This window comes from Pomacea canaliculata, linkage group LG4 (assembly GCF_003073045.1).
Source record: "Pomacea canaliculata isolate SZHN2017 linkage group LG4, ASM307304v1, whole genome shotgun sequence".
In the NCBI taxonomy this organism is placed as follows: Eukaryota; Metazoa; Mollusca; class Gastropoda; order Architaenioglossa; family Ampullariidae; genus Pomacea; species Pomacea canaliculata.
The window spans coordinates 32,029,871-32,055,196 of record NC_037593.1 but is presented as its reverse complement, the minus strand read 5'-3'; the positions used below and the strand labels follow the sequence as shown (position 1 = coordinate 32,055,196).

Below are 25,326 nucleotides of genomic sequence, written 5' to 3'. Positions count from 1 at the left end.
CCCATGCAGAAGATAATTTATCCGGGGAAGGTAGAAGGCATTATGAGAAGGTGGGTTCTGCCTTCTATAAGCCATGCCCTAGACACGGTGAGCCATTTTCAGTTCATTGCCCATTTGGCTGCTAGGCTATTGGAGCCTTCACATTCCAACCTTTTGTCTAAGGTTATAATGTAAAATGAGATGGCTTAACGCTAAATGAACACATTTTTGTGTTACAGGGGCTCAGGAATAAAAAACTTTAAAATAGTTCTCATACACATACGATACATGTGGAAGTACTTTAAACATAATTTCCTCATCTGGGCCCACACAAACAAGGTGTTTTTTTTCCATTTTTTAATACTGCTGTTGCTAACAGCATAACAACAAATTAGTTTATGAATTTACATACTTGGTGCTGTGAATGCATCAAGTGCAGTGTCTCTTGAAAAAAGTATACAAAAAACTCTCTGTATGCATATGATAATGCAGGACTGATATACTAAGAATTATTTTATCATAAATTTTCACCTTCATCTTTGGATTCTTTTGCCTTTTGTCTGCATGCTGCAATACCATTCTCCCAGATCCAAATGTCCATCAAATGAACAAGCATGTCAAAGAATCTGAGAAAACTTATCCCCACCCAAACAGCTGAGATTCATTTCTTCTTCTTGAGAGAATCCCGTCTTCCGCTTCTGGCTTGGTTGTCGTCCTCCAGTTTTCTGTTCACGCTGTCTTCTGTAGCTTTAAGCTGTTGCTCTACAGTGGCCTTGACCTTTTTAATCTCCTCTGCAAGATAGGTCTGTATCATAGCTCGAAGCTCCTTCCGGGCACCAGACTCCTCTGATTATTCAAATAAATATAACAAGCATAATTAAACTTATTGTTAATAAAGGCATTTATAAGCAATATCAAATATGCTGCTTTTAGTAAATTTGAATATCTTATTTCTCACAAAGGAACATTACTTAGCATTTTGTTTATGACTGAATGAGCTGTATTCTTGCTTAATAATATCTGGGAAATATTGCATGATTACATCACATATCAAAATACCAAATATCTCAGTTTGTGAAATCCTCCAAAAGGCCATAAGGAGTATTGCCTTGAACTGCTCTTAGATAACAAATATTGGATAAGAAATAAATAGGAAAAATTGAAACAGAATTAAGAAAGTCATGACTATTCTTTTTTTCTTATTATTAATGAAATTGAATGCACTAAGAACTAAAGCTCTGGTCTATAAGCAGCTACAGTTAACAACTCTGACCATTCATCTTTATTAGTACAAAAAAACCCCACTTTTTAAAAAATAAAATCTACAGACAGAAACATGGTAAAGAATACAGAAAATGATAAAAGCCAAGGAGAGATGAAAGTAAACAAGACAGCAAGAGACTGGCAGGTTTCTAACTGCTAATGCAAGCAAAGGTTCTGGGTTAAGCTAGTACAGTCTCAAATGGGCATCTGGACAACCCAGCCTCCTTCCACATTCGGTAGCAAAAACAATTTTTCCCAAACTTTTTCCAGTTTAGATGATTCCTTTGATATGGCACAAGCCTTGGCTATTGCTAAAAATGCAGATGGCATCAAGGTAACAACATGAGACTAAATTCTAAAAAGGAAGGACTCTACAACAAATAAAAATTGCATCTGTGCACAGAGCTGCCTTTAAAAAAAGCTAGATCTGCTATAAGCTGTCAAGAATTAAAATCAAACACCAAATATAGTCTAAAATGATAGATGCAGTTTTGTACTATTTTGTTTTTAGTCATAACACAAAAATTAGGTTACGATTGCCTTATAAACTTTATAAAAATACTTCCTCTTTTTCTTCAACTGAGGTAGGTGTGTTTTTTTTTTGGATGTTATGCTGAGTCTGTTATTTGATAGGTTTTGACTGAGAATGAACTGTTTCATTTTAAGATTTACAATAATCCTGTTGTACAGGAAGATATAAAAGTTTTCCAATGGAAGCTAATAGAGCTTCATGTACAAGAACTATGAACATTTCATGTGTAATAAGAGATGAATAATTATTTTTTACTTGTTATTTTTATTACTTGAGTCTTTGATAAACTGTCCTGTTTCTAAAGCCACGCACATTGCACAAATGATGGTGTAAATAAATAGCTATACCCATAAGCAATCCCATAGCATGTACTTTTTTTCACACTAATTTTCTTCCTTGTTTTTAGACAATATACAAGAAATTCTTGTGCTACATCTAAGAACTGATTTTTGGAGTCTAGCCATGGCAATGCAAAGATAGTGAAAGATAAAGTAACACTATGCATTATTTGATGTAGAAAGTGATCCTGGCTGCAGTTGTCTTTGTCACAGCATATATAGTTCCTCACTAACTTGTTAGATGGATTGATGCAGGCATTATAGTCTTGAACTAATTGAATAAATGCCTGAAGATCAAGCCTGAATGCACAGCTGGCAGCTACAGCAACTAGCCTCCAGCAAGCAAGCAGAGGAGAGGAATAAGATTGGGGTAACTGTAACCTTCATTGTCAGTTTGATCGTTAACGTCATCGGCAGGTGTCTCCTCACCCTCCTTTGGTTTGTGTTCTGCTGTCTGCTCATCTTCTGGGGAAACCTCAGTTCCTTCTGTTGTCAACTCATCTCCTGCAAATATGGTGATATTCATGGTCAGAGTACGTGCACAAAAAAACAACAACGTAAAATGCCCAGATAAATGCTACTCCTTCTCATCTAATAATTTAATCATCTTTTTATCATCACTGATGCACTGGATAGTGCATTTCTCCACTTGATTTTCTTTGACCTGTGTGTGATAGAAAAAGAAAATGTTGGGTGATGTAAAACAGAACTGCCCCTCCAATATTGTACTTGATAAGTCTTACAAATAAAGCTGGTTGTGGTGATGTTTGAGGTTTTGTGGTTCTGGTTGAGAATCATGCAAAAATCCATCATTTGTCTAATTGTTGCCTAATAAGGCAGGAATATTGTTTTCATCTATGCCTATATTGCTTACAAAATCAAGAAAACCGTCGTTCTGTGATTGAAGCACATTTTTGTGTGAGAAAATGTTAAATGCAATCATGAACATGTTCTAAGATTCTGAGACTTTGAGATTTTATTCTGAGATTTTTCTTTCAACTTCATTCTCATGTGACTGTACCTTTTTCTAAGCTGATTATCCAGAAAAAAAAGATAAAAGTCACTCAGGTTATGAAGAACGAAATGAAGCAGCTAACCTACAGATGGTCGAGGACTGACTGGGACACCTTGGTAGGTAATGGCCAAATCTAGCCGCACCTTCAAAAGAAGAAAACCCCACAAAAATATTCTTAATTTTGACTGCAAATTATTAAATATTTTTAATGGCTGTAAGCTGACACAATTTATATATTTATGTTATTAAGTAGAGAGGAAACTGGTGACCAAGATAAAGTATTTTAATCATTTTAGGAAGCCATAATTCGAAACGAATTCCATATGAGCATTTGTTAAAACAGAACATTGCACAAAATACAAATGAAACAGAATGAGCATATAGATACTCCATAGGCCATGTGCCCAAGAAAACATTTAGATTGTCATACAACTAAAAAGTACTGAGGGGCTGTAAGATCTTACCACTGGAGTAAATGCATATTTGTACATCTTGAAGTGCCTGAAGTAGGTATTGATCGTATACTCTGAGATCTTTTGTATTTCCTCTGCATTGAACAGCTCAATACTAAAAGGTGGACGCTGTCAATGACAAAGTCAGGTGGTTGTTAAGCTCAATATCTTTACCAGAAAGTATAAAATATAGAACAACATATTTTTGATGCTTAAAAAAATTGCCCACAATTTGAAACAAGTTTGCTTTGTAACGCCAATTGAATACATTTATTACAAGTTATATATGCTGCATCACCAGGTATGTTTAAGGTATGGTTTTGTCAAAGTATTTGTCTCAGTGACAAGGTAAACATCATTCCTTTTCTCCAGTTAAGATCATAATAAGCTGTGTTGAAGTTTGCATTGCCTTCATAAAAAAAAAAAAATTACCCTTGTTTCTTCTGCTAATTGATACTTTCAACCCATATCAAGATATTTGGAAACACTATCATCAATATTGGAATAAATATACACACCAGTGTTCCACAATATTAGTTAAACTCACATTAACAGAGTGGCACAAAATGAGATCTTTAAAGTAGCGAAAGGTGTGCTCAAGGTTCCCAAAAGGAGTTTCTGCACAAAAAATACAGCATTGATATAAATGTACAGAAAAAAAACATGAACAGACATTGGGAAATAATTTAAATTCTGCCAATACAGATCAATAGTATGTACTGAAATTAATCTTGATAGCAATTTTAACAGAACTGCACTTAGTCCCTGGAGTTTATTTTCATCAGAGAAAAGGTTGTAGTATTGTTTTATTTTTGACAATGTGTATTTTTCACAGCTGCACTTTCAGGGGTGTTTATATCCACCTTATGCCCTAAAAATCTAGAATGACACCATTTATCATGTCAGTTCATCGGCTATAAGTCTGAGTAAACTATATAAGAGCCCAAATCCTAGATGACTAACATGAAACCAGTTTATAGTTGACTCACTTTTTGTTCAGAACAAACCTCAGACTCCCTTAAACAGGTTTAAACTTGGAATAAAAAGGCAGATGAAGACATGGCTTAATATGTTGATATACATCTCTCAGGAAGCACAACTTTAAAGAATCATGGTTTTCTCACCAACACAGGCACTGTGAATATTTTTGATGATGGAGAAGAAGGTTGAGGTCTTCTCACGGTTGAAGTTGTTGTCTTGGGCAAATTGTAGGGTGTAGTAGTATAAGTCCATTACAATAGCTTGCCTGGGGTCTTCTTGCCATGAGTCCAGGTGAAAAATGTCTGCCAGAACCCTGGCAACAGGTCATATATTTTTTTTCTCTTGCGCAGTTACATAAAAAATGTTAATTCAAGTTTTGTTTGACAGCCTATCTGTCTCTCGTAGTCATCATTAGGTGCTGGAGAGGTAAGATTAAAAATTTTTTTTTTCAGGGTATACAGTAAAGTCTAAGATTAATAATGTCCAATCAAAGAGACACTCTTATATCCTAGGAATAAGACAATGTCATATATAAAGGTATATTATAATTTTACTGTTAGTCACTGCAAAAATCAAACACATTTACTACTATGTGTTGCAAACTCACTGCTTGACGTGGTCAACACTGAGAGACTCGTTAAGTCGATCAACATCATCAACTGACAGGTCAGACCTGTAAATGAAGTCAAGAAATCAGGCCTACATGATTATGTTATATAGATAACATTATAAATGCAAAGGTATGCATTTGCTTTATACATTTATCAGAGTTGTAACAATAGCACTTTAACTAAACACTTCTGAAGATGATCTATATCCTTTGAGCATGAAATGAGGGATCAGTACAATATGCTACAAAAATGAAATCCTCACACCTGAGATAATATATGAAGTTGCTTGAGTTGTGTCTGTGTACATGTCCACTTAAGAGTTTTTATATAGCACTGAATGAGTCATGAAAGCAAATCAAAGTGTGCTTACCACACAACCACTTTTGCTTTCCACTCTCTTGGCTGCAAAATAAACACAATACATTTTATTTGTATATGAAATTTCAAGAACACTAAATGAGTACTACTCTTGGAGTCTGAAAAACTAAAGCAAAAGAACCACATTACCAAAATTACTATTTGCTATAAGGATACAAATTGCAATTACTTTAAAAGTAAATTCTTAAAGTATTCACTTACAAATTTTAGGCATATATGATAACATTATAATGAAAAAAAGTATAGAAACATCATTTGAATGTAAACCACCTGCAAATATTCTTTTTTTCTGAGTTGATTGTTTCTAACCATTTGCAAGATTCTACATAATGAAATGTTTTCGCGCACATACCTATATACACAGATATTTATTTTACACTTAATGTTACGGCTCTCTCGCGTACATCTCAGTGGTGATAGGTAAGCAGGACTCTATTCGATTATGCAATAACGCATCTTCGAAAGTCATGACAATTACCAATATGTGTAATTTCCAATTGACGTCGAGTACGAACACGATTTTATTGTCTCCTGTCAGTGACCCTTTAAGCATCTTCGGCCTACCAAGCCAATGTAACTTACTTGGGGAAGTCCTGAGAAACTGGTCGGGCATTCTATCTCAGCCACCGCGTCTTCAAGTTCAGGCATTTTGGAAAGGCATTAATTACATACCCAGCTCACGGTGGCAACTAAACTGAGGAGGAAATATCAACAATCGCTGGTTGCTAGGAGGTAACTCTGCTTCTCCCAAGCTGGACGTACGTAGTTGACTCCCTTTACTAACAGTTGTAAGAAGGCACACAGTAGACTATACGTGAGATATCGATGCGATTCCGACAAATTAATGTAAAACCTACCAGGACGTCGTTGCCGAAAGCTATCTCGTTCGTTTTTTCAACAACTGGTCTCAAAAGCAACTTAAGTTCATTGTGAGCCCTGTTCGTGTTGGTACTGATGTTGAAACAGGATGAATGCCAGAAGCATAACATGTATTATAATTATGTCTACAGCCTTGTTGAACCAATAATTTTATGGATCTAAGGTGGGTTTCCAAGCTTCGACCTTTGCATTTCGTTTCTTCAATTTATAGGGAATAAAGGAATCCAAAAACGACTGTTAACAGAGAGCATAGGATGGTAGCTGCCACTTTGGTTGAATAGAGGTCATAGCGATACGCGCTATTCATGTCAACACAATAGATCATAGGACTGCACGTGGCTGTTTTACAATCATTTGTCACCTTTTCTCACCACAGAACTTCGTAGCCAAAGTCATAATAACAACATATTTTATTATTTAGATGTCAAAGGTGATACTTCTCTGAAGAAAAGTCTCGGAGTCTGCTTCAGGTACACAGATCCCGTGGACACAACGATTCAGAACCTTGCGAACGTTTCTAGAAATAATATATGTATGCTGTAGGCTATACAGTGGAACCTCGGTTAGCGAACGCCTCGGATAGCGAATTTTTCGGTTAACGAACAAAAATTTCGCTAAAAATTTGTCTCGGATAGCGAACAAAATTTCGGATAACGAACAAAAATTTCGTTAAAAATTTGTCTCCGATAGCGAACAAAATTTCGGATAACGAACAGCCACGTGAACCACACGTGACCGACCAGCATGTAATCATTCGCGCTCGAGACAATTACGATCAGTCGTTCCTTACCTGTGCGCATCCTTCTTATTTAGTGATTGTTGTGCTTTATTTTAATAAGATAATCCTCAATCATGGCTCCAAAGAAGATTAAGAGCAAGTAATGAATTGAAAAAGGAAATGATTTCAAAGTATGAAGGTGGCATGCGTCTGTCGGATATGTGATGTCGTCTTACCGAAGAGTTTTACAAAAAAAGGCAGAAGAAGCAGACACTGGACAAGTTTTTTTCTTCAACCTCAAAGCTACAGAAAAGGGAAGTCTCCCCGATTTTATAATGTCACGTGTGCTCATGGAGGGGGAATCAAAGCAGTAATTCCACCCATTCCTACCCACACCTGCTTCCACCCACGCCGTCAAAACAAGTTTTCTGTTTAAATGCTTTCGTTAATGTTTTTATGTTTATTTAACTCCATTTATATTGCATTATAACTGTTCTCATTAAAACAAATACCTATATACAGCCTGTAACTTTCAAATAGCGAGTCAACAGGGGCTGGGAACCAATTAAATCTATTTCCTTTATTTCTTATGGAAAAAATTGTTTCGGATAACGAACATTTCGGTTAACGAACAGCTTTCCAGAACGGATTAAGTTCGTTAACCGAGGTTCCACTGTATAGGCATTCATAAACTCTAACATAAGATGAACGAACTTAATAGTTTCTGTCAATATTTACGCTCACTGCCTTTCCACCCGGCTTTCCTGTTAAACTGACCATCGCAAATGAAGGATCGGCATAAGCGATATCTTGAATTTTAAATTCAGCCCAATAAAAATATTCATCGGAATACTTTGTTTGAAGTTTTATGGCAAGACAGTTGAGAACAGAACACAATCCTGGCACTGAGGAAGCGAACGCGACAGCAGTCCACAAACGCTCATGCATGGATCGAACAAGATGCTGGATGAGACCAAACGCATCTTTGATCAGACATCGCTGAAACGCATATAGATCCAAAATCTAATATACAGAACAGATAAAAAAACAACAACAAGAAGAAAAAAAACTAAACCCACGGTTTGTTAATAAGAAAATGGAAAACGGTATGCGTGAAAAGTCAAATGTTTAGTGAAGGAGCCTCATGATCCTGTAAAGTCAAAAACCCAAGGTAGAAAAGTGAACAGGACACAGAAACCGTTCGTGGATGAACCGTGGTCTAATCAAAGACTTGAAGATGTGCTCACACACACGAGACAGTGAGACGGAAGGCTATCGCAGATTATAGCACTTAGGTATGAGATACAGGAAAAGAGAGAGATGCAATTTGTACTTAGGGATGAGATACAGGAGGAGGAGGGAGAGAGAGGTGCACCTTGTACTTACGAAAGGGACACCATCGTATGAAGAGGAGGTCTCCAAGGAGTACCTTCTCAGAAGGATGTCGTTGACAAACTCTAAGTGGAAGTAAGGTTCTCTCTCGCACATTGTGTCAGTCCCGATCTTTTTGGTCCGTTTTGCATTCTGTACAAAACAAATGAAGCACAAGACCTCGCAGTCCTGATGTTGTCTATCGCCCCATGACGCAGTGTTTAGTGTTTAACGACGTGACACCATCACGTAACCCCTAGTTACTGTTGCTACGATACTACAAACACATTAGAAGATGGCGACAGTTTTGTTGCTGAACTCTCTCCTTTTTTCACACAGCATGACGGCCATAGTTCATGCCTTCATGACTTGTAATTCGACCTTGCAATAACATTTCGCCAGAGCATACACAAATAACCATCAGCCAGCATCTGTTTCACAGATCAGCTGCTTGCAAATCTCGCATCTAATTTACGTCTTTTTTCAGATGTTATTGATTTGTGATGGCAAACTGTTACCAAAGATGGCGCACGTTTCATGCTACAGTCCAAATTGAAAGGACTAGTCGATTGCAGACGGGGATGTTTGTGGGCACTTATCTTGAGGAGAGTGGTAGTCATCCAGATTTGGGGAAATAGCATCTTGTACTGAGCACTATTCTCTTCCCTTACGTCCTTCCTAGACAACTCCACTCCTCGTCTGATGATCATCTTACTACTCTTGTCATCAGAACAACAACATATGGTCACAGGATTTTTAGTTATTGTGCAGCGAAACAGTGGAGCTCTCTCTCTTTCCATGTCCACCACCTACCCACTATTGCATCCTTTTTAAAAAAACACTGAAAATGCCATTCTTCTGTAAACATTACTCATAACACCCGTTCCCACCATGCTAGTTCTTTTTCACGCCCTTCTCTGCTCGTCTTTATCATGATATTCTCAGTTCTTGTTATTTGGTTCCTCTTTGCGTTTTCTGTACTTGTTTTTAGTCATCATTAGTACTGTTGTTTATTCTTTCTTAGTTCATGTGTTCATGTGTCTGTTTGCTTTTCTGTCCCACGTATGCTGCCTCTGTCTCGTTCTTGTTCTTAGGCGCTAAGAGCTTGCTCCTTAGGAGTGTGAGTATACGCTTTACAAATTTTGCATCATCATAATAAAGCAATAGTAATGTCACTAATACAAATTAAGAACAAAGACTGAACGAATTTGCAGCAAGCAGGGAAGTAAAATTATTCCTATAGAGTATAGACGTTTCTGTGCTTTAGTGATGTCAGCATACTGAGCCTCTCGATTTCTGTGCTTAGAAACGAGACAACATCAAATAGTCAAGCGGTTAGAGGTTCACATTATGGTGAAGGATTCTAATCGCATAAAAAGTGAGTTTGAAAGGAAAGATATATGTGATTGTTTTCTTGATTCCTATAGCGTCGTGACGTCTTATGTTTCAGTTATGGAACTGGAGGGAGAATACTTGGAGTCGCACCTGTGTAGCACAGATAATCACAGACAGGTGCCTACCCAGCTGTCTCTATCTCTTCTATCTCTATCTCTCTCTTTTAAGCCGTGTCTGGGCGAATTTTCCTGGTCAGAACGAACCTCATTTGAATAACTAGATGCCCAGATTTTATGGCATCAACTCTAGTTTAACATTTTTTGCAGCTGTTACATTTCCTTGCTTTTGATGTTTTTCAAAAATGTACCTGTAACCTAACGACGTTCGCTGGATTCGCCTAGGGTATTATTTCCATGACTACCCATGCACAACGTGTACAAAAAAGGGGATTGAAGGGAGAGACAGAAAAGTTCTCTTATACAAATTCCTTGTAAGATGGGAGGAATTGTTTACTATTTTTGTACTTTTCTACTAAATAAACCAGCCAACCAATCAATGCAAAGCTCTAGGAGGTTGCCACAAATGTGGTTGTGTATATGTGTGTGCGTCCCCAGTCTTTCTATGCCTGACTTGGAAGCCCAGTATAATCAGGTTATATAAAAAGTCAGGCAACAGAGGGTCTTTTTTTTATTTACACACCCCATGGTCTTACTGGACGCGCTTTGTTTGCGCTTGTTTTCGGCAAAAAGAGCTTTCACATTAGCATTTTCAGGTAGATCTCCACTTTAATTTCTTTTTCAGTCTTGTCACGTAATGTCTGCGGAAGACACACGGCAAAGATGCTTGTCACATTTTAGTGGGAAAGTAAGGGAGGAGGACGGCAATGAGTATGACGTACAGCATCTACGATGTGTATTGTCCTGGGACTGGGTTCAGCTGTCGTCTCGGACACGCTGTTCTTTCTCTGCATGTGTTATCTGATAACAAGACTAATTTTTCAAGAACTAATAATTACCAAAATTAAATGGCTTTTGATGCATTCAGCACAGTCAGATCTTGCGAGTGTATATAATGTAAGCTTCACTAATAAGACTATGAGCGATGAAATCAAATTAAATGTCTTTCTCAATGGGTTAGTTCCTCCCACCATTCGTTTTTTTGACACTTTGTCTTAAAAAGAGTTGTAGGAAACAGAATACATTTACCTGTTGTTAATGTCAGTAATCCGGCAGAGGTGTAATTCTTGCAGCAGACGCAGCTCGAATGTCTGGAATCAATCTTGTAAAGGGAAGTAATGCATTACGTGTTTCGAGCAGACATCAGAAGTCTCGAAAGTCGTTCCACACAGAAAGAAAGAAATTATAAAAAAGCCATTGCTGGCTTATGTTGAGTTTTATACCTCTTTGCGTGATTAGTTGGGCTACCTCTGTTGTCCAGGTTTTTCATCAAACATCACGTGATCCTTTCAACGATCTATTTTTTTGTTTCACTTTTCTTTGCGCGAAGCATTGCGGGTAAGAAATATTCCCCTGTGTCACTGCGTGCAGGAAAAAGAATGAGCTAGGATACATACTTGTTGCATCTCCTTCCCATACATTAAAGTCTCCATAACTTTCACTGTTAATTAAACGGGATTTCTAGACATTTCTGATGTTGAGGAAAGAGACGTAACTCTTGACGCAACTCGTCCCAGAGTTATTTCCCCTGTAGTGAAGGGGTTACAGTGGCCTGACGACTGTCCCTGTGATCGTGATGGCACAGCCATCAGCAAATTGCCAGCAAAGAAGCGGGACAGGAGGCCTAAGCACCTGTGCTTAAGGCAATCGCTCTTAATGGAAACAGTGAACACCCTGGCTTTCATCTTAATGGGGGAGGTTGCAGAAGTTGCGATCAAGCAGCAGATGTCGATATGTCGTGAAGAGAGCATGCGTCACGATTCTTCTTCCATCACCTCCCTCTCCCACAAGAAGAAAGTGTTTCATCCCGGCAGCTGCATGCATTACCTTGTGGTTCGGTAATGCAAATGAGGGGCTGTAAACCCAGTAGATCGACGAACAAGAGAAGTGCTGTTAGAGCAGGAACTTGTAGAAGAGTTGAGGACTGGGCAAGCTGAAAAGTTTGGTGGGCAGCTGCAAGGTCTTACAACGACCTGTGCACGTGTGAGCTTTGATGTTTACGATGGTTAATGATGTGTATGCGTTGATGTGTGTACGTGCGTGTGCACAGAATAGCTTTCAAGAGATATTATTAAAGACACCGGATATCACAAATCTGAGCACAAGAATGCGTCCTTTGTATAATAGTCTCCTTTCCACTCCTACTACTCAACGCGTCTTTAGCTCTTAACACAATCATTCTGAGCATATAGAAAACACAAGGAAAAGATGAAGGGAGGAAATGTATGGAAAAGTGGGGATCACAACTACACACGGTCTGACACGCGCTCTTTCCCTTCAAAACAAATTACCAATAACACATTTTGGCAGGGCTCTCCCGCCTGGCATAACGCAGATAATTTATCCAATAACAACTTTAAATTCAATGAGAACAGTGGCAAAATGCTTGAGATGCTAATCCCAACCCTGGATACAGGCACTATACCACATTAAAAGTTCATGATCATTGGGTCATGCTTTGTCAAATCTGATTGTCCCCTCTCTCGCATTTGTACGCTTGTAAGACCATTTGTTTTGTTGTTCACACAGAACTGGAATGCAATAACAGTTTAAAGTTCTATCATACAGACTCGGAGTTTTCTCCTCTGTACATCTCTCCGAAGACTGGGTTACAGGTACACCCTTTTGTCGAGTTTGCTTCGCGCCCGTGTAATTCCTGGGCTGACCATGGAGAGCACCACTCGGGCTGCGGGAAACGCATGAGAAAATAAAAAAAATAAATAAATAAATAAACAAAACCAAAGTAACCACACACTATTCTTCGCGTCCACGTGTTTCACGAGGGGGGTCAGCTATATATCACACTTGGCGATATGTCTCCTCCGAGACAAGGTGAGAGAAAACAAAAGATGAAGTGGAAGATGAAGAAAGAAGTTCTCAAGTTCTCATCTTTCATGGCACCATATGTTTTTATAACAGTCGTTCAAAGTACGCCTTCCATAATTACTTCTGTAAATCTGATTAATAATGAAATCTATCTAACATCTTTCCAGACGGTGTTCGTTGGCACATTTCGCAATAGAACATTTGTAGTTTATTAAACATTTTGATAAATACAGATTAATAGGAATGTATGTTTGAACATTACATACTGTTGTCTGAGCCTGTCTGAAGTCCTGTAAAATGGCACGTGAGCCTATACAAAAGCATGTGAAAGTGTCCAGTGCTGTGATTCTGTCAAGCTGTTTACGATGACAACGGATGCTGACACCTCTCAGGGGACCAGCTCTTACTTTCTCATTGGATCGATCTTAGTGAATCCCTGTCACGCTTCGCTTACGAACACACCCACACCTACCCACACACACAATCTCTCTCACCCACACACACACACACACTTTCTCTCCCACTAATATTTCATATGGGTGACAGACGTAGAGGTAAAAACACATAATGCTCCTTACAATTAGCTGCTCATGGTGTACTTTTAGTTTTCGCAGAAACCACTACATCAAGCGTTAATAATTTAAAACTAATTGTTCACTTAGGATGACATTTTGTGCGTGCACTCCGACTCAGCGCACCACATGTACCTAGAGGCTTATACACGAGCTTTTCTGACCAGAGGTTTGGTGAGTGAAAGAAGCTCGTTGTCCAAGCAGACGTCACACCTCACATTGTCACATTCAAGGTTTCCTCACATCGTCTGTTGCCTCAGATAAGGCTACATCCACTTGTCTCTAGATAAACTCTCCCTGATGGTCTCTTTTCCCGATATAAATTTCAAGTCGTATTGACTAAGGGCTCAGGTGACAAGCGAGATGTGCAGGCTGACGCGTGACGTCACGGCCAAGCGACGGCGATGCAGGCTAAACGCAAACCGTACACACGCGCAGGTAAGTACAGGTGACACAGGTGTTAAAAGGAGTCTCTTCTTTCTCTAGGTGACCTGGTCAGTGAGTCTGACTTCCAGGCCGGCATGAGGACACACGGGTGTCTCTGGTTCCGCTCAGGTCAGGTTTGCCGCGTGCGGCATGGCGCGCGGCCTCCTCCCGTGCCGCGGTGGGTGCGCGACGTCGCCAGCTGTTATCAGAGAGAGGCCGCGGCGTATAAATATGTTTGCGTGCATTCACCCTTTGCCAGCTTTTGCCGCGAAGTTAAACAGGCAAAGACGGACACTGAGACTCGCAAACTGTCTCAGTCGACTGTCTTTGTGTAAGTAAAAAGAAGAACCTAGCTAACTCAGCAAAAAAAAAAAAGGCAAGAGAGTTTATTGTGGAGGTTCCATTCCCCTTGGGACAAGACACACCTTTCCCCAACCTTCAGCACCCTTACCACCTCTTGCAAGACGGCGGCGTTTTCGTGTCGGTTGAAGCTTCCAGCATGTCGGCTGCACATTTCCCACAAACGGTCGGCTTTGTTGTCCTGTTGTTGTTTGCTTTCTGGGGAGACGTTGCGAGTGTGCCGTCAGACAGCGATGCCAGACTGTTGTCCAGAGTCATAGAGGCCGTGCAGAAAGGACTCGAATTCTTTTCTGAAGACTATTCCGACATCAATGTTGACGGTCTCTTTGGACTGAGGATTGGACAAGGTAAGTAACTGTGTCCCTTTTCTTTGCATTTTATTTTCCTTTTCTTTCTTCCTTCCTTCCTTTGTTTGTTTGTTTCTTTCTTTCTTTTGATACTACATCACAGTTATCCATGAGAGCGTTCTGTCGCATGTAGGGAAAGCTGGCAGCAGATATGTTTCTTGTTAGTCATTCTGTTTGATGTCAGCTATGCACTAGTGCCGTTCGGGTGTAACAACACTTTATATTCTTTTTTGTGTATTATTGTAGTGAGCCGTGAACGCATGAATAACTTATTTATTACAACGCCAACAATGCATTGGTGATTCGGGTTCGTACAATCAATAATGGCTGTATGCGAACAAAGAAACATAATTAAAATGAGAAAAATAGTATTCTCTCTCTCACACACATACACAAACATTACTAACAGCAATATACAGTGATACCTCGGTTCTCGAACATAATTCGTTCCGGGAAGACGGTCGAGAACCAAATTGTTCGAGAACCGAGGTATCACTGTAATTCAGTCAATAAATCCTGTAGATTACGTCATGGCTTTATTTCATTGGAAAGTTCACAGGTATATATATATATTTTTCACAGTTCAGATCACAACTTCTTTACAGTGCCGTTACATTAGGTAGTCCTGGGAGGATACGGAGGTTTGCAATGGCAATAGTTTCACTCGCCCGCACATACAAAGTAAACAACGAAAATCTACTTCTCCTCGCGACAGACTCACCAACGCTCAGCTCGGAAAAGTGAGTTTTGTGTGGTCCGGAGGCTCTCCGATGCCTTTGGTGTAGTGCCGGCCACCCGAGTTGATAGTCCTAGCGGGTGAGTTCCTGCCCGGGTGGCCTATCTCAGTCCTATGTTGTGCCGACAGTGAAGTCCATAAGCTAAAACATACAATACTGAGGTCCGTGTGTAGGACCACTGGTCACACTTTACAACTACACCGCTCTCACCCTCCTTGCCGGCCATTAACAAAACAGTGGAAACGTGACCAGTGGACTGTTGGTGGTCGCAATGTTAATTAGAAGTTAGAAAATGAGGTTTTTACAATTATACATGTGTACTTCATACACACATACTTACATGCGAGTGTGAGCGTGAAGGGAGTGTTTGCATGCGTGTCTTTCTCTGTGTGTGTGTGTGTGTGCGCGCGCGCGTGCGTGCGAGTTTTATTTCATCGCTATCTGATCCTTCTTTTTTTTGTGTTGCGTGTCTGGGTGTGTTTTTTTTTTCGGTGAGAGTGTGTTATTCCTAACCCTTTCAGCTGTATTCCATTATCTGTTCTACAATCCAAATTCAATTATCTTTGTTGAATATCTTTTTCTAACTATTTATATCTAGAAACACAAACACGCCAAAGAAAATAAAAGGGTGGGACAGCTGTTGATCACACTGTTGCAGCAGATGCTAAGTAATGTCGCGCTGAGCTGAAAATCGAAGAACATGGCGGTGAGCAGGTGAGCTCTGTCGGAGACTGATGTCACGAAGCACTGCAAATGTCATTCACTGACCCACACTCACAGAACTCTGTTGGTGACCCAGTCCTCACCACAGATAACACCGAGATAAGTACATCTTGTGCATGACTTACTATCCATTTTTAGAGATAAGAACATCAGAAGATGTTGCCTCAAACGATCAGTATAAAGGGTCCGATAGTGTTGTGGTCGTTGAGGCAGTAAACGTAAGTGGTTCAGTGTGTCTAAGACAAGGTATGTGAAATTTGGAGCCCAAACTTTTCCCTCCACCGAAAAAAGAACATCGGGTACTTTTTTTCTGCTAGGAGAAAAGGGGCTGGGCAGTTTTCTTGTCCTGGTCCCGAGAAAAGTAGCGCTTGTAAACCCTTACTCCACCACCGTTACCATCGTTACCACGGCTTTTATACGTCTAAACTCTTACTCTCCACCACCGTTACCATCGTTACCACTGTCGCGAGGCATACTGGACAGGTCGGTCGTCTTTTCACTTGGCCACTCGTCTTGGTCGGGAATCGAACCCACCAGTCCATAAAGCAAGTACTGTTTATCATGAAGATACACTCCTCTAAACTTTGGGTATGGGTTATTCTGTATGTTTTAATCTTTCGAGTTTTGTGGTAGCCCTACTTTGAACTTTGACATTGAATTCGTTCTGTGTCCGGCTTTCTTTCTAAGCGTTAGTGAAAATTGCGGGGCTGTCTGTCATATGTAAGTGTGAGACCATCTTTCTTTCTGTCTTTCCTCATTATGTGTGTGTGTGTGTGAATGAGAGAAAGTTTGCTTGCTTGCATGTGTGTTCATGCATGCCTGTGTTCCTAAGCGAAATATAATTTGTGTATTGTTAATAGTTTGATAGAAAGAGAGAGAAAGAGAGAGGAAAAAGAGAGAGAGAGGAAGAGAAAAGAAAGAGAGTCCATGCGTGTCCCCGTTAGGAAGGAGAGGGGGAGGAAGGATACACTCGTGGAACGGTTTTTCTTATCTAACCTTCCCTGTCATAAAACAGACACACAGCTTGCAAACATCCTCGGAGTTCTCAGTGAGCAGAAGATAAATGGGACCAAACCTGAAGGACACGGACATTTTTAACAATGCACAACAAAAAAAGCAGCCACGATAAATAATAGTTTATTTATTACCATCCTAATCTGACCAAGCAGCCAAAACCCGTGTACAAGAGTTTTCTGGCTGGACGCCACGGCTCATCCATCAAGTCAAGCGCGCATGCGCACTGATGGCTGCTTGTGTCCGAGGTGTCGGAGCCACGCAGTCCTGCAAGGTGTAACTGCCGCTCCAGTTCATATCAACAATACAAAGTCTATAGCAGTGCGGCCATAAAACAAGACAAAAATAAAGTTATGATAAAATATGAAGCTATTTTAATTTTCTTAAAGCTGAGCAAACAAACAAAACATTAACTAACAAAACTTTATTTCAGAGGACTACAGTTGGTGCTTTGGCTGGTTTGAGATTTTTCTGTCTTGGACGTGTGGCTGAACTAGTAGTTTGTTACAAATCCTCATCTAACTTAAATAAAGAAGTGGTGGATCCTTTCTTTCCTAACATCTCTCTTTTAGGTAGGAGGTGGGTTGCCCAGCATTGCCTTTCTCTCAATCTGTTCCTCACACTGATGAGTTCTCGTTCATCAATCCTGAAGTTTGCCAGCGGCGGACTTCAAGTAGATATTCGATCATCTGGCAGCTGCACTAGTGTGGTCATCTTGTCATCATGACGATTCACTCGAGGGTCGAGCTGTACCATGGAGACCCTTACCGCCATCTTCAAGATGCGACAAACATCGTCTGCGACTGGCTAGTGAGCGTAGGAGTGAAGTGGGACTACCCCTGGGATACCGGCTGGAATCCATGTCTCTGATCCACTATCCAAAGCCAGCCAAGACAATGTTGTAGCATATGGAGTAGGTAGGATTTATGTATGGGGCATAGAATATGCAACCCTCCCCCAATGGCCTTTATGGTAGTATAAAATTACTCAAATACCCAGAGATATGCTATAAATAAAATAATCAAGATGCTACATAGTACGGAATATTTCTGGGTTAGGGAGGAGACTAGGGTCTGCTTCTGAAGCCTCCGCCATCAGATCCGGAGCTCCCCCGCAAACACGATACACACAGTCTTTTCACAGTTACCACCCGTCTTGAAATTCGGTTAGATTCATTGCCAACGACGAACACAGGAAGATAACAGAATAAAAGGAATACCTTAACAGGTTTCACATGAATAATGTACACAATTTATCAGTCTGGTCAGGACTTAACAACTTTAAGTCTAGTCAGGACTTAAAACACTTCACTAGAGAAAACGGTCAGGTTTTCTCCACCCCTCGTCCAGCCAAGACCACGCACCAGGCATCCTAACTCGCTCTTAATCTTCAACATTTGAACCAGTGGAGCCCCTCAACGACGCCGTGACATCAAAGCAAAAGCGGCAACCGTGAAACGGTCACACCCACGCACGCACCCACGCTCTCCCACACAAAAACACTCGCCATCTATCCACATCTTCCATCCACATTCAAGAAACAGATTAAAAAAAAATATAGGAGGTTTGTGACACGATGTGGTTTCCCCTACCCCTGCAAAACGACAACTGTTGTTTGTGTGTTTTGTAACACGAAAAAGAGTTTTTCTGCTGCAGGAAAGTTCTCGAAATATGCAAGGAGTATAGTATATCCTTTTTCCAAGTGTTTGTGCAGGAAAATGAAAATCGCGAAAAAATATATTTATATAAGGTAATATCAAAGATCTCCAAGGACTCCCACCAGACTTTGTCTAACATTGAAAACATTGTTTTGGGCGTAACCGATGATGATGATGATGATGATGATGATGATGATGATGATGATGATGATGAGGAGGAGGAGGAGGAGGAGGAGGAGGAGGAGATGATGATGACGACGACGACGACGACGACGACATAAATCTCGACAAAAGAGAAAAACGCTATGAAGATTAAATTTAATTTTAAACGATTTTCCTTCCCTCCAAGCTTGACAACAACATCCAGAAAGAACACAATGATTTTGTTGGCTAGACAAGAATTTCCTGTAACATCTTGGCACGTGCACTACATTACCTGAAAATTCGATTACTCCCAACTCGACGCTCACCGTCTCTAGGAGCCGCTATTCATAATGATTAGGATGCCCTTTGGTGAGCCCCTAGTTTCCTCCTCTACCCCCCTTCTCCCCTCACCACGAGTCTCCTGGACGCGAACACGCGCGCCCTAAGACTAATTTATCCAATCCCTGGCAGACTCACCGCCGTTAGTCGTGTTTAGTGAATTAGGGGGAATCGTGTACCGACATTAATGCTCTACTGAGACACCGATCGAGTCGGTGCCGCCAGATTACTGTCTAGAGGTCAAAGTGCAAACGATTTGCCATCTCCCACAGAACGGGGATGGCAACGCACAGCATTTATACGCCCTTTGACATGTGGACAGGTCCCTGAGGAAATCGTTCAAGTCACACGACAGGCTCCAAGGTGCTATGTTCGGTTCTTGCCAGCAGCAACTTTCCCCACATTTCTGTCGTTTTTCTGTAGAGTTTGATAATATGTAGGTATCTATCTTTGGAACTGGCTGGAGCCGCGTTGACTTATGTTGACGGGAAATGTAATCCGAGTATTGTCACTGATATTGTTGGACTGTCAGGTTATTTAGAATCTTTCGACTGGCGGCAAAACGAGTCTCTAAAGAATGGTTTATATTCTGCCGACCTAAGTAACGGCTTACTGGCTTGTTTAAATGGCTTCTCTGGGGGACAGCACCCCTAGTGAGAGATTCGACTCCAAAAGTCTCGTTCGCGGAATAATATTGTTTGCCAGAGCAATTGTCCACACAATAGATAAATTAATTACTTGCTCCAATCCCTGGCTAATGGCGGCGAATAATAGCGGATGTTGCTGAAAATACACTCCCGCCATCTTGTGAATAGTTATGCACGCGCACATGTAGGACTTTCTTTATTTTAAGAAAGGGAGAGTGCTTTAAATACGTGCTACAGATTTGAAATTTGCCTTTAATAAATGAAATGAGGGTTGATGGAGCTGATGTTTTAACCTCGTTTTCAGGATTTCTTGTATTTTTACTCTTACTCGTTGGAACAAGTGACACATAGTGACTGACACACTGGCGAGTGCGAATACGCAGACATGCACGTGACATTCCGCAGACAACGGATCCAGCGAATCGCACCTCTGCCCTCCACTCTCCCTCCACAGCCCATTAGGGGAAATCACTGAGACCTGGGTGGGAAGCACCTTCCTTTCAAATGAACCCACCAGTCGACCAAGCAATCAAGCCATCGGCTGACTACCCTGCTGCATTCAGTCTCCACGGGCAGAGATGCTCTGCAGGAAGTGACAGGTGGACGAACCAACTTTTACACCATGACGTATTTCAAAAGTGTTGCTATGTCAGAAGCAAGAACCAATGGAATTTTAAAGCGAGACGCGGGCGGTAATTTCCCATGAGCCTACAGGCGGTGTGCTGCCTTCTTGACGGGGACGACAGAGATCAAGTGCATTTCAGGCTTTCTGGAGAAACGAGCCTGAGCACCACTCACCACCAGAATCTGAAGGTCTGCAAGAGTGAGAACCGTGCTTACAGATGGCTTTCCATAGTACAGAACATCGTAATGAACCTTTTATCTTTCTGTTTGTGGGGATGGAGTGTACACGAGACACGCAAGAATGAATGTGTGTGTGTGTTTCTGAGCATTGTTATTTGGCTGCAATCTATCATCAAGGCTTTGCACGGATCACCCAAGCCACCAGACAGCTGACATTACCTGTACAGATCAGACCAGGTAATAATTTTCCCTCACAGGACAGGACACAGCGCCACCTTTACCGTGTCCTCCCCAATGTGCTCATGTGGAGACGCAAAATAAACCACGGAGGACATCCTACAGGAATGTAGGTTCTTCCAACAACTCGACACCAAGTTGTATGGATCTGAGGATGCTTTGCAGATGACTGCCAGTATTATCTCGAAAGCTGGTCTCCAAGTCTGACAAAATAAGTGAAAAGAGAGAAATTAAAACCGGGATTTCACAAATGCTCTCTGTTTCTAATTAACAAATAGTTCAAGTTCTCCCATTGACTGTAACCAGCGTTCTTTACCTCAGTTGATTTCATGCCAGGTCTTGAAAGTGAGGCTGAATTAGCTGCTTTCAAGTGGCAAATTGTCCAGACAACTCTTACCGAAATCGACTTGGGCCTTTTAAATTAATTTAAGACATTTTGGAGACCCCACATACACACAATCCATCTTCAATTATTTTAATTAGAAATTAAATGCTGGATTTTCAATGTCCGACAAGAAAGAATGGTTTGACCAGGGTGAGGGAGGTGAGGGTACTTGTCGTCTGATGTAAGCAATTAGTAAAGCTGGACAATCAGGGTAGCCGACACCTTGTGCCTCACCCTTCAGGCTGGAATCTTCCTAAGGAAGAAGTTCGACATTGAAGCTGTAACACTTACTTTTATCACCTCCGACATGAAACAACACCTGGGGATGGTCTGAAGGTGCACCTCAAGAGCGACAGGAGAATAGTTACCAAGATTCTAGGAAGTGGAATCGTGGACTGAGTTCTGCCCAGCAATTTGTAGACCAAAGGATGAAGTGTTCTCCTATCTTCCACCATTTCCTTTGCAGAAGCTGCTCTGGAAGCAAAGTATTGGAGCCACAGTCATGAAGCGGAGGTAACTTTACCCCAAAGTTAGCTATGGCCCAGTGACCAGCTCGCAGTAAGCACCAGGGGAAAAATCATTCTTCATTACACGTAACTTAAAATATAACAGTCTAACATTTTTATGTAATTATTCTGTTACTGGAAACTAGCGCAGACCTCTGAAACTGGGTCTTAATGTAAAGGTCACCGTATATTTACAACTATGCATATAGAGGGCTTTCATTGGCAGAGGAGGCTGAGAAGAGGTAAAGCGAACTTTGAGGTTAGTATGTGTTTCAATTTCATGAGCATGGCTCCAAAAGTCTTCGTGCAGCTTTTTATTGTAAGCCTGCAGCTTCGACTTCAACTGCAACCTTCAGTTGGTCAGAAGGCCTCCGAGACGAAAAGATGCATGAGATGAGAGATTGAGAAGTAAAACCAGAAAAAGTGAATCCTAAGAGAAATTAAAAGCCTATCCATAAGTTACAATGTCAGCTGGCATTTTTTTACATGAATGCCACAAAATTGCATGGACATGAGGAATGCCATGATGGCGGTGGCAGCCTTGTGGTCCTGTAAGAACTCCGCCACGTGTACGGAGAACTTGGTCATGCAACAAAACTCACGGCGAAAATACATGTGATTAAAGTGAAACAACAACAGAAACAAATCACACACCACGTGTGTTGGTTGTAAATAAAGTTTTGCTACAGGAAATGCAATTATTTATCTTATCCCTGGTTACTGTCAGCGCTGTGTTGATGGATGATGCGCCCAACGATGCTATTTACTGGGTGGATGGCGGCAGCGATTAGCGATTGAAAAATGACTTCTTGGATAAACCACGTTGGACTTCTTTTGTTTTTGTTTGCTGGTTCTTTTGCTTAATTTCACTTTCCTCCAGTTTTCACAGCTGATAGAAGGAACGGAGGTCTGCGATTATTATTAATGCAGTGTTAAACGTCCATTGGCAGAAGATGTCAATATTTTCTTCAATCAACATCTGTCTTCTTAGTCTCCATTGTATCATACTAGCCCTGGTCTTGGAGGTTACATCTGTGAACCGCGAACACATCTTGAGAGTCGTTGGCGTTGCTTCTACTGTAATGGTTATAGATTATTTTGTGGGAATTTCATTTTTTCTGGAGCTTTTATCATCTGTCAGATAACATTGCAAGTATGTGAGGTGGATTTTAAAGCATCTTTGCATGTTGTTCTTTTGCAGGCACTCTTTGTACCAGAGACATTGTCCTTTAAAAGCAAGATCAGGTTATTCCTGACTTATGCTTCATCACCAGCTCCCAAACATCCACTTTCTTCGTTGTTCGTCAGTTGACGATTTATTGTAAGAGACAGGCCTATTCCACTAATAATCAGTATTTATTACTCATAAAATTCAAGAGATTTTCACGAATTGAAATACAAATTTTGGTGATTTTTTTACTCCTCAAATAAAATTGTTGGGAGAGGGAGTTATTGGTCAATCACAGAAAGCAACTAAAAAATATCAATGTATCAATATTATCTTCACCTTGATTCCCGATGTCAGTAAATTGATCTAATTAATAATTTTATGTTCTTATGTTTATTAATATTTTAACCTTCGTCACTGATATTGGATAACAGAAAAATATCGGAATATTATCTTTTGAATGTCTGGAACAACACCGTGGGCGTGATCAGGAGGATGGCGTTTCTCCATGATCAATAGAGCAATGGCGACGGAAGAGTCACCATAGCAGACAAGTCGAGGAGTGAATAGACATACAGTAGTCCACCAAACCTCCAGGTGACAGGGAAAGTAATGGACTGACAATTTATTCTTGTAAAATGATAATGTAACAGAAACAGACCAGAGAAAAACAAACCAGCAAACGGTAGCAGTGGAGGGAAAGATCAGGTAGCTGGAGTTATGATGGCTGGAAGGAGGACGTTCCAAAAAGAAGTTTCCAACCTGATAGCCGACCTGCTCTCACCAAAGAAAAAAAAACTCGTTACTGTTGGTTGCTGGAATGAAAACAGTAAACTAAACAGGAAAGTTAGCAGAGAGTGTCCAAGAGCTACATCTCTACCGACTCGATCGTCTTGAAATTACGGAATCACGTGGACAGGCAAGGACAGAGAACTCTTGCCAATGGTGACAGTATCTTGTAGTCTAAATGACATGATGGCCGATAGAAGGATGTCTTAATGATTATCTAAAAGCAGAATTCTCTATTATAATGGAAGCTAAATCCCGCTGTAAACCATTCATCAAGCTTTCTGTCTTTATCTGCTGTGACCTAAGTATGAGGCAGAGGAAGAGGACAAAAAAACTTCTATAACAAATTACAAGCAGAAAACATTTCTAGCCATGATGTAACAATAGTAGAGGGATATTTTAATGCTAGGGTTTACAGAAATAAACATAAAACATCAGACATAGGTCTGCTTCATGACCCAGCAATTCAGCGGAACTGTCATGATATTCAGTTCATGGCTCTTAGTGATATCACAGACATGACAATCGCAGACTTTAACCAAACAAGGAAAGAAGTGGTTCAAGAGAACATCGCCTACAGAAAAAACCTGTAAAGGAGCTAAATCTCCATGGAAACAAGGAGAATTTAAATCATGAGATGCGACACCAGTGGCTTAACTCAAAATCTCAACGCCTGACAGAGAAGTTGGTGAAAAACACTCCAATAAATAGAAGTTAATAGGAATTGCTAAAAGAAATACAAGAAAGTTTGTAGAAAATGATCTACAAGAGCAGAAGAAGCTTCAGAAAGACAAGACACGAGCGTGGTTTACAAGATCGCAAAATGGCGAACAGGAAATATCAATTGCAGACATATAAAAACTAGATACAAAGCATCTAGATAGAAAAACTCAAGATACAAAAATCCTCTCTAAAGAAAGTAAGAAAGTAAAGACAAAGAAGGATTCCTTCTAGCAGCTACTCAACCGATCCGACGAATTGTTTAATGGCTTTGGTAGTCAGCTTGGCAATGTTTTCAATCATGGTGTTGGACAGAATTGTTTTGGTAACTTTAATCACATTGGTATCCGCTAACCTTTTGGACTACTTGTTTGATACTTGTTATTATTGTAGTGTTGAACTGGGAAACTTTTCTGATTACTAATTACCATGCAACAACCTCTCTTGGGTACGACAATGTCCACCTTATAAATCTGTTTTGGTTTCATTTTGCTTTGCCTGCTGCTATTTGCTGTCATTTGGAGACAAAGAATAGGACAGAAGTAGAAGTAAGGGGCAGGAAAACAATCTATTACCGCTTCATCAGTTCCCAGCCTCTGTTTGTGTACTATGTGTGCTCGGAAATCGAAAACCAAAAAAAAAAAAGAAAGAAAGAAAGAAAGAAAGAAAAAAAAACAAAAACCCAAACGAACCCGAAAAAAACCCAAAAATCAAAGCAGAAACAAAAGCAAAAAAAAAAAAAAAAGCATAACAGTTATAGAAAAGGAGTTTACATTTACCGGTGTTGTTACACTGTTTATATGAAAACATGACAGTATACTAGAAGACTGCCAGTTACAAAAATAAGTAACGTATGAATACAAACAAAAATTTATGAGATGTCTAGTTTTCAGGGTA

The 25,326-nt window shown here is 40.3% G+C and overlaps 2 protein-coding genes across 6 annotated transcripts in view; one reads left to right on the top strand and one right to left on the bottom strand.

The window, feature by feature from the left end:
- Positions 1 to 321: 321 nt before the first annotated feature.
- LOC112561127 (coiled-coil domain-containing protein 189-like) lies at positions 322 to 8,793 on the bottom strand. Of its 4 annotated transcripts, none has more exons than XM_025233386.1 (9): positions 8,533 to 8,793; positions 5,542 to 5,573; positions 5,168 to 5,233; positions 4,704 to 4,873; positions 4,127 to 4,197; positions 3,592 to 3,708; positions 3,210 to 3,270; positions 2,494 to 2,616; positions 322 to 825 (listed from the first exon to the last, which is right to left on the bottom strand). In XM_025233386.1, the coding sequence occupies exons 1-9, from the start codon at positions 8,632 to 8,634 to the stop codon at positions 641 to 643; spliced, it is 927 nt and encodes a 308-aa protein (XP_025089171.1). In that variant the 5' UTR covers positions 8,635 to 8,793; the 3' UTR covers positions 322 to 640. The 4 variants fall into 4 exon arrangements, with proteins under 4 accessions (XP_025089171.1, XP_025089174.1, XP_025089173.1 ...); XM_025233389.1 differs by having other exon boundaries at positions 2,542 to 2,616; positions 8,533 to 8,791; XM_025233388.1 differs by lacking the exon at positions 8,533 to 8,793 and adding an exon at positions 6,132 to 6,297.
- A 5,298-nt stretch (positions 8,794 to 14,091) lies between these two features.
- Positions 14,092 to 25,326, top strand: part of LOC112562334 (UPF0764 protein C16orf89 homolog) — a 23,652-nt gene continuing 12,417 nt past the window's right edge. The window contains exon 1 of one of the 2 annotated variants that reach the window (XM_025235551.1): positions 14,092 to 14,559. In XM_025235551.1, coding sequence (XP_025091336.1) covers positions 14,352 to 14,559 — 208 coding nt within the window. In that variant the 5' untranslated portion in view covers positions 14,092 to 14,351. The remainder of the gene's footprint in view (positions 14,560 to 25,326) is intronic. The other variant, XM_025235550.1, reaches the window with a different exon arrangement.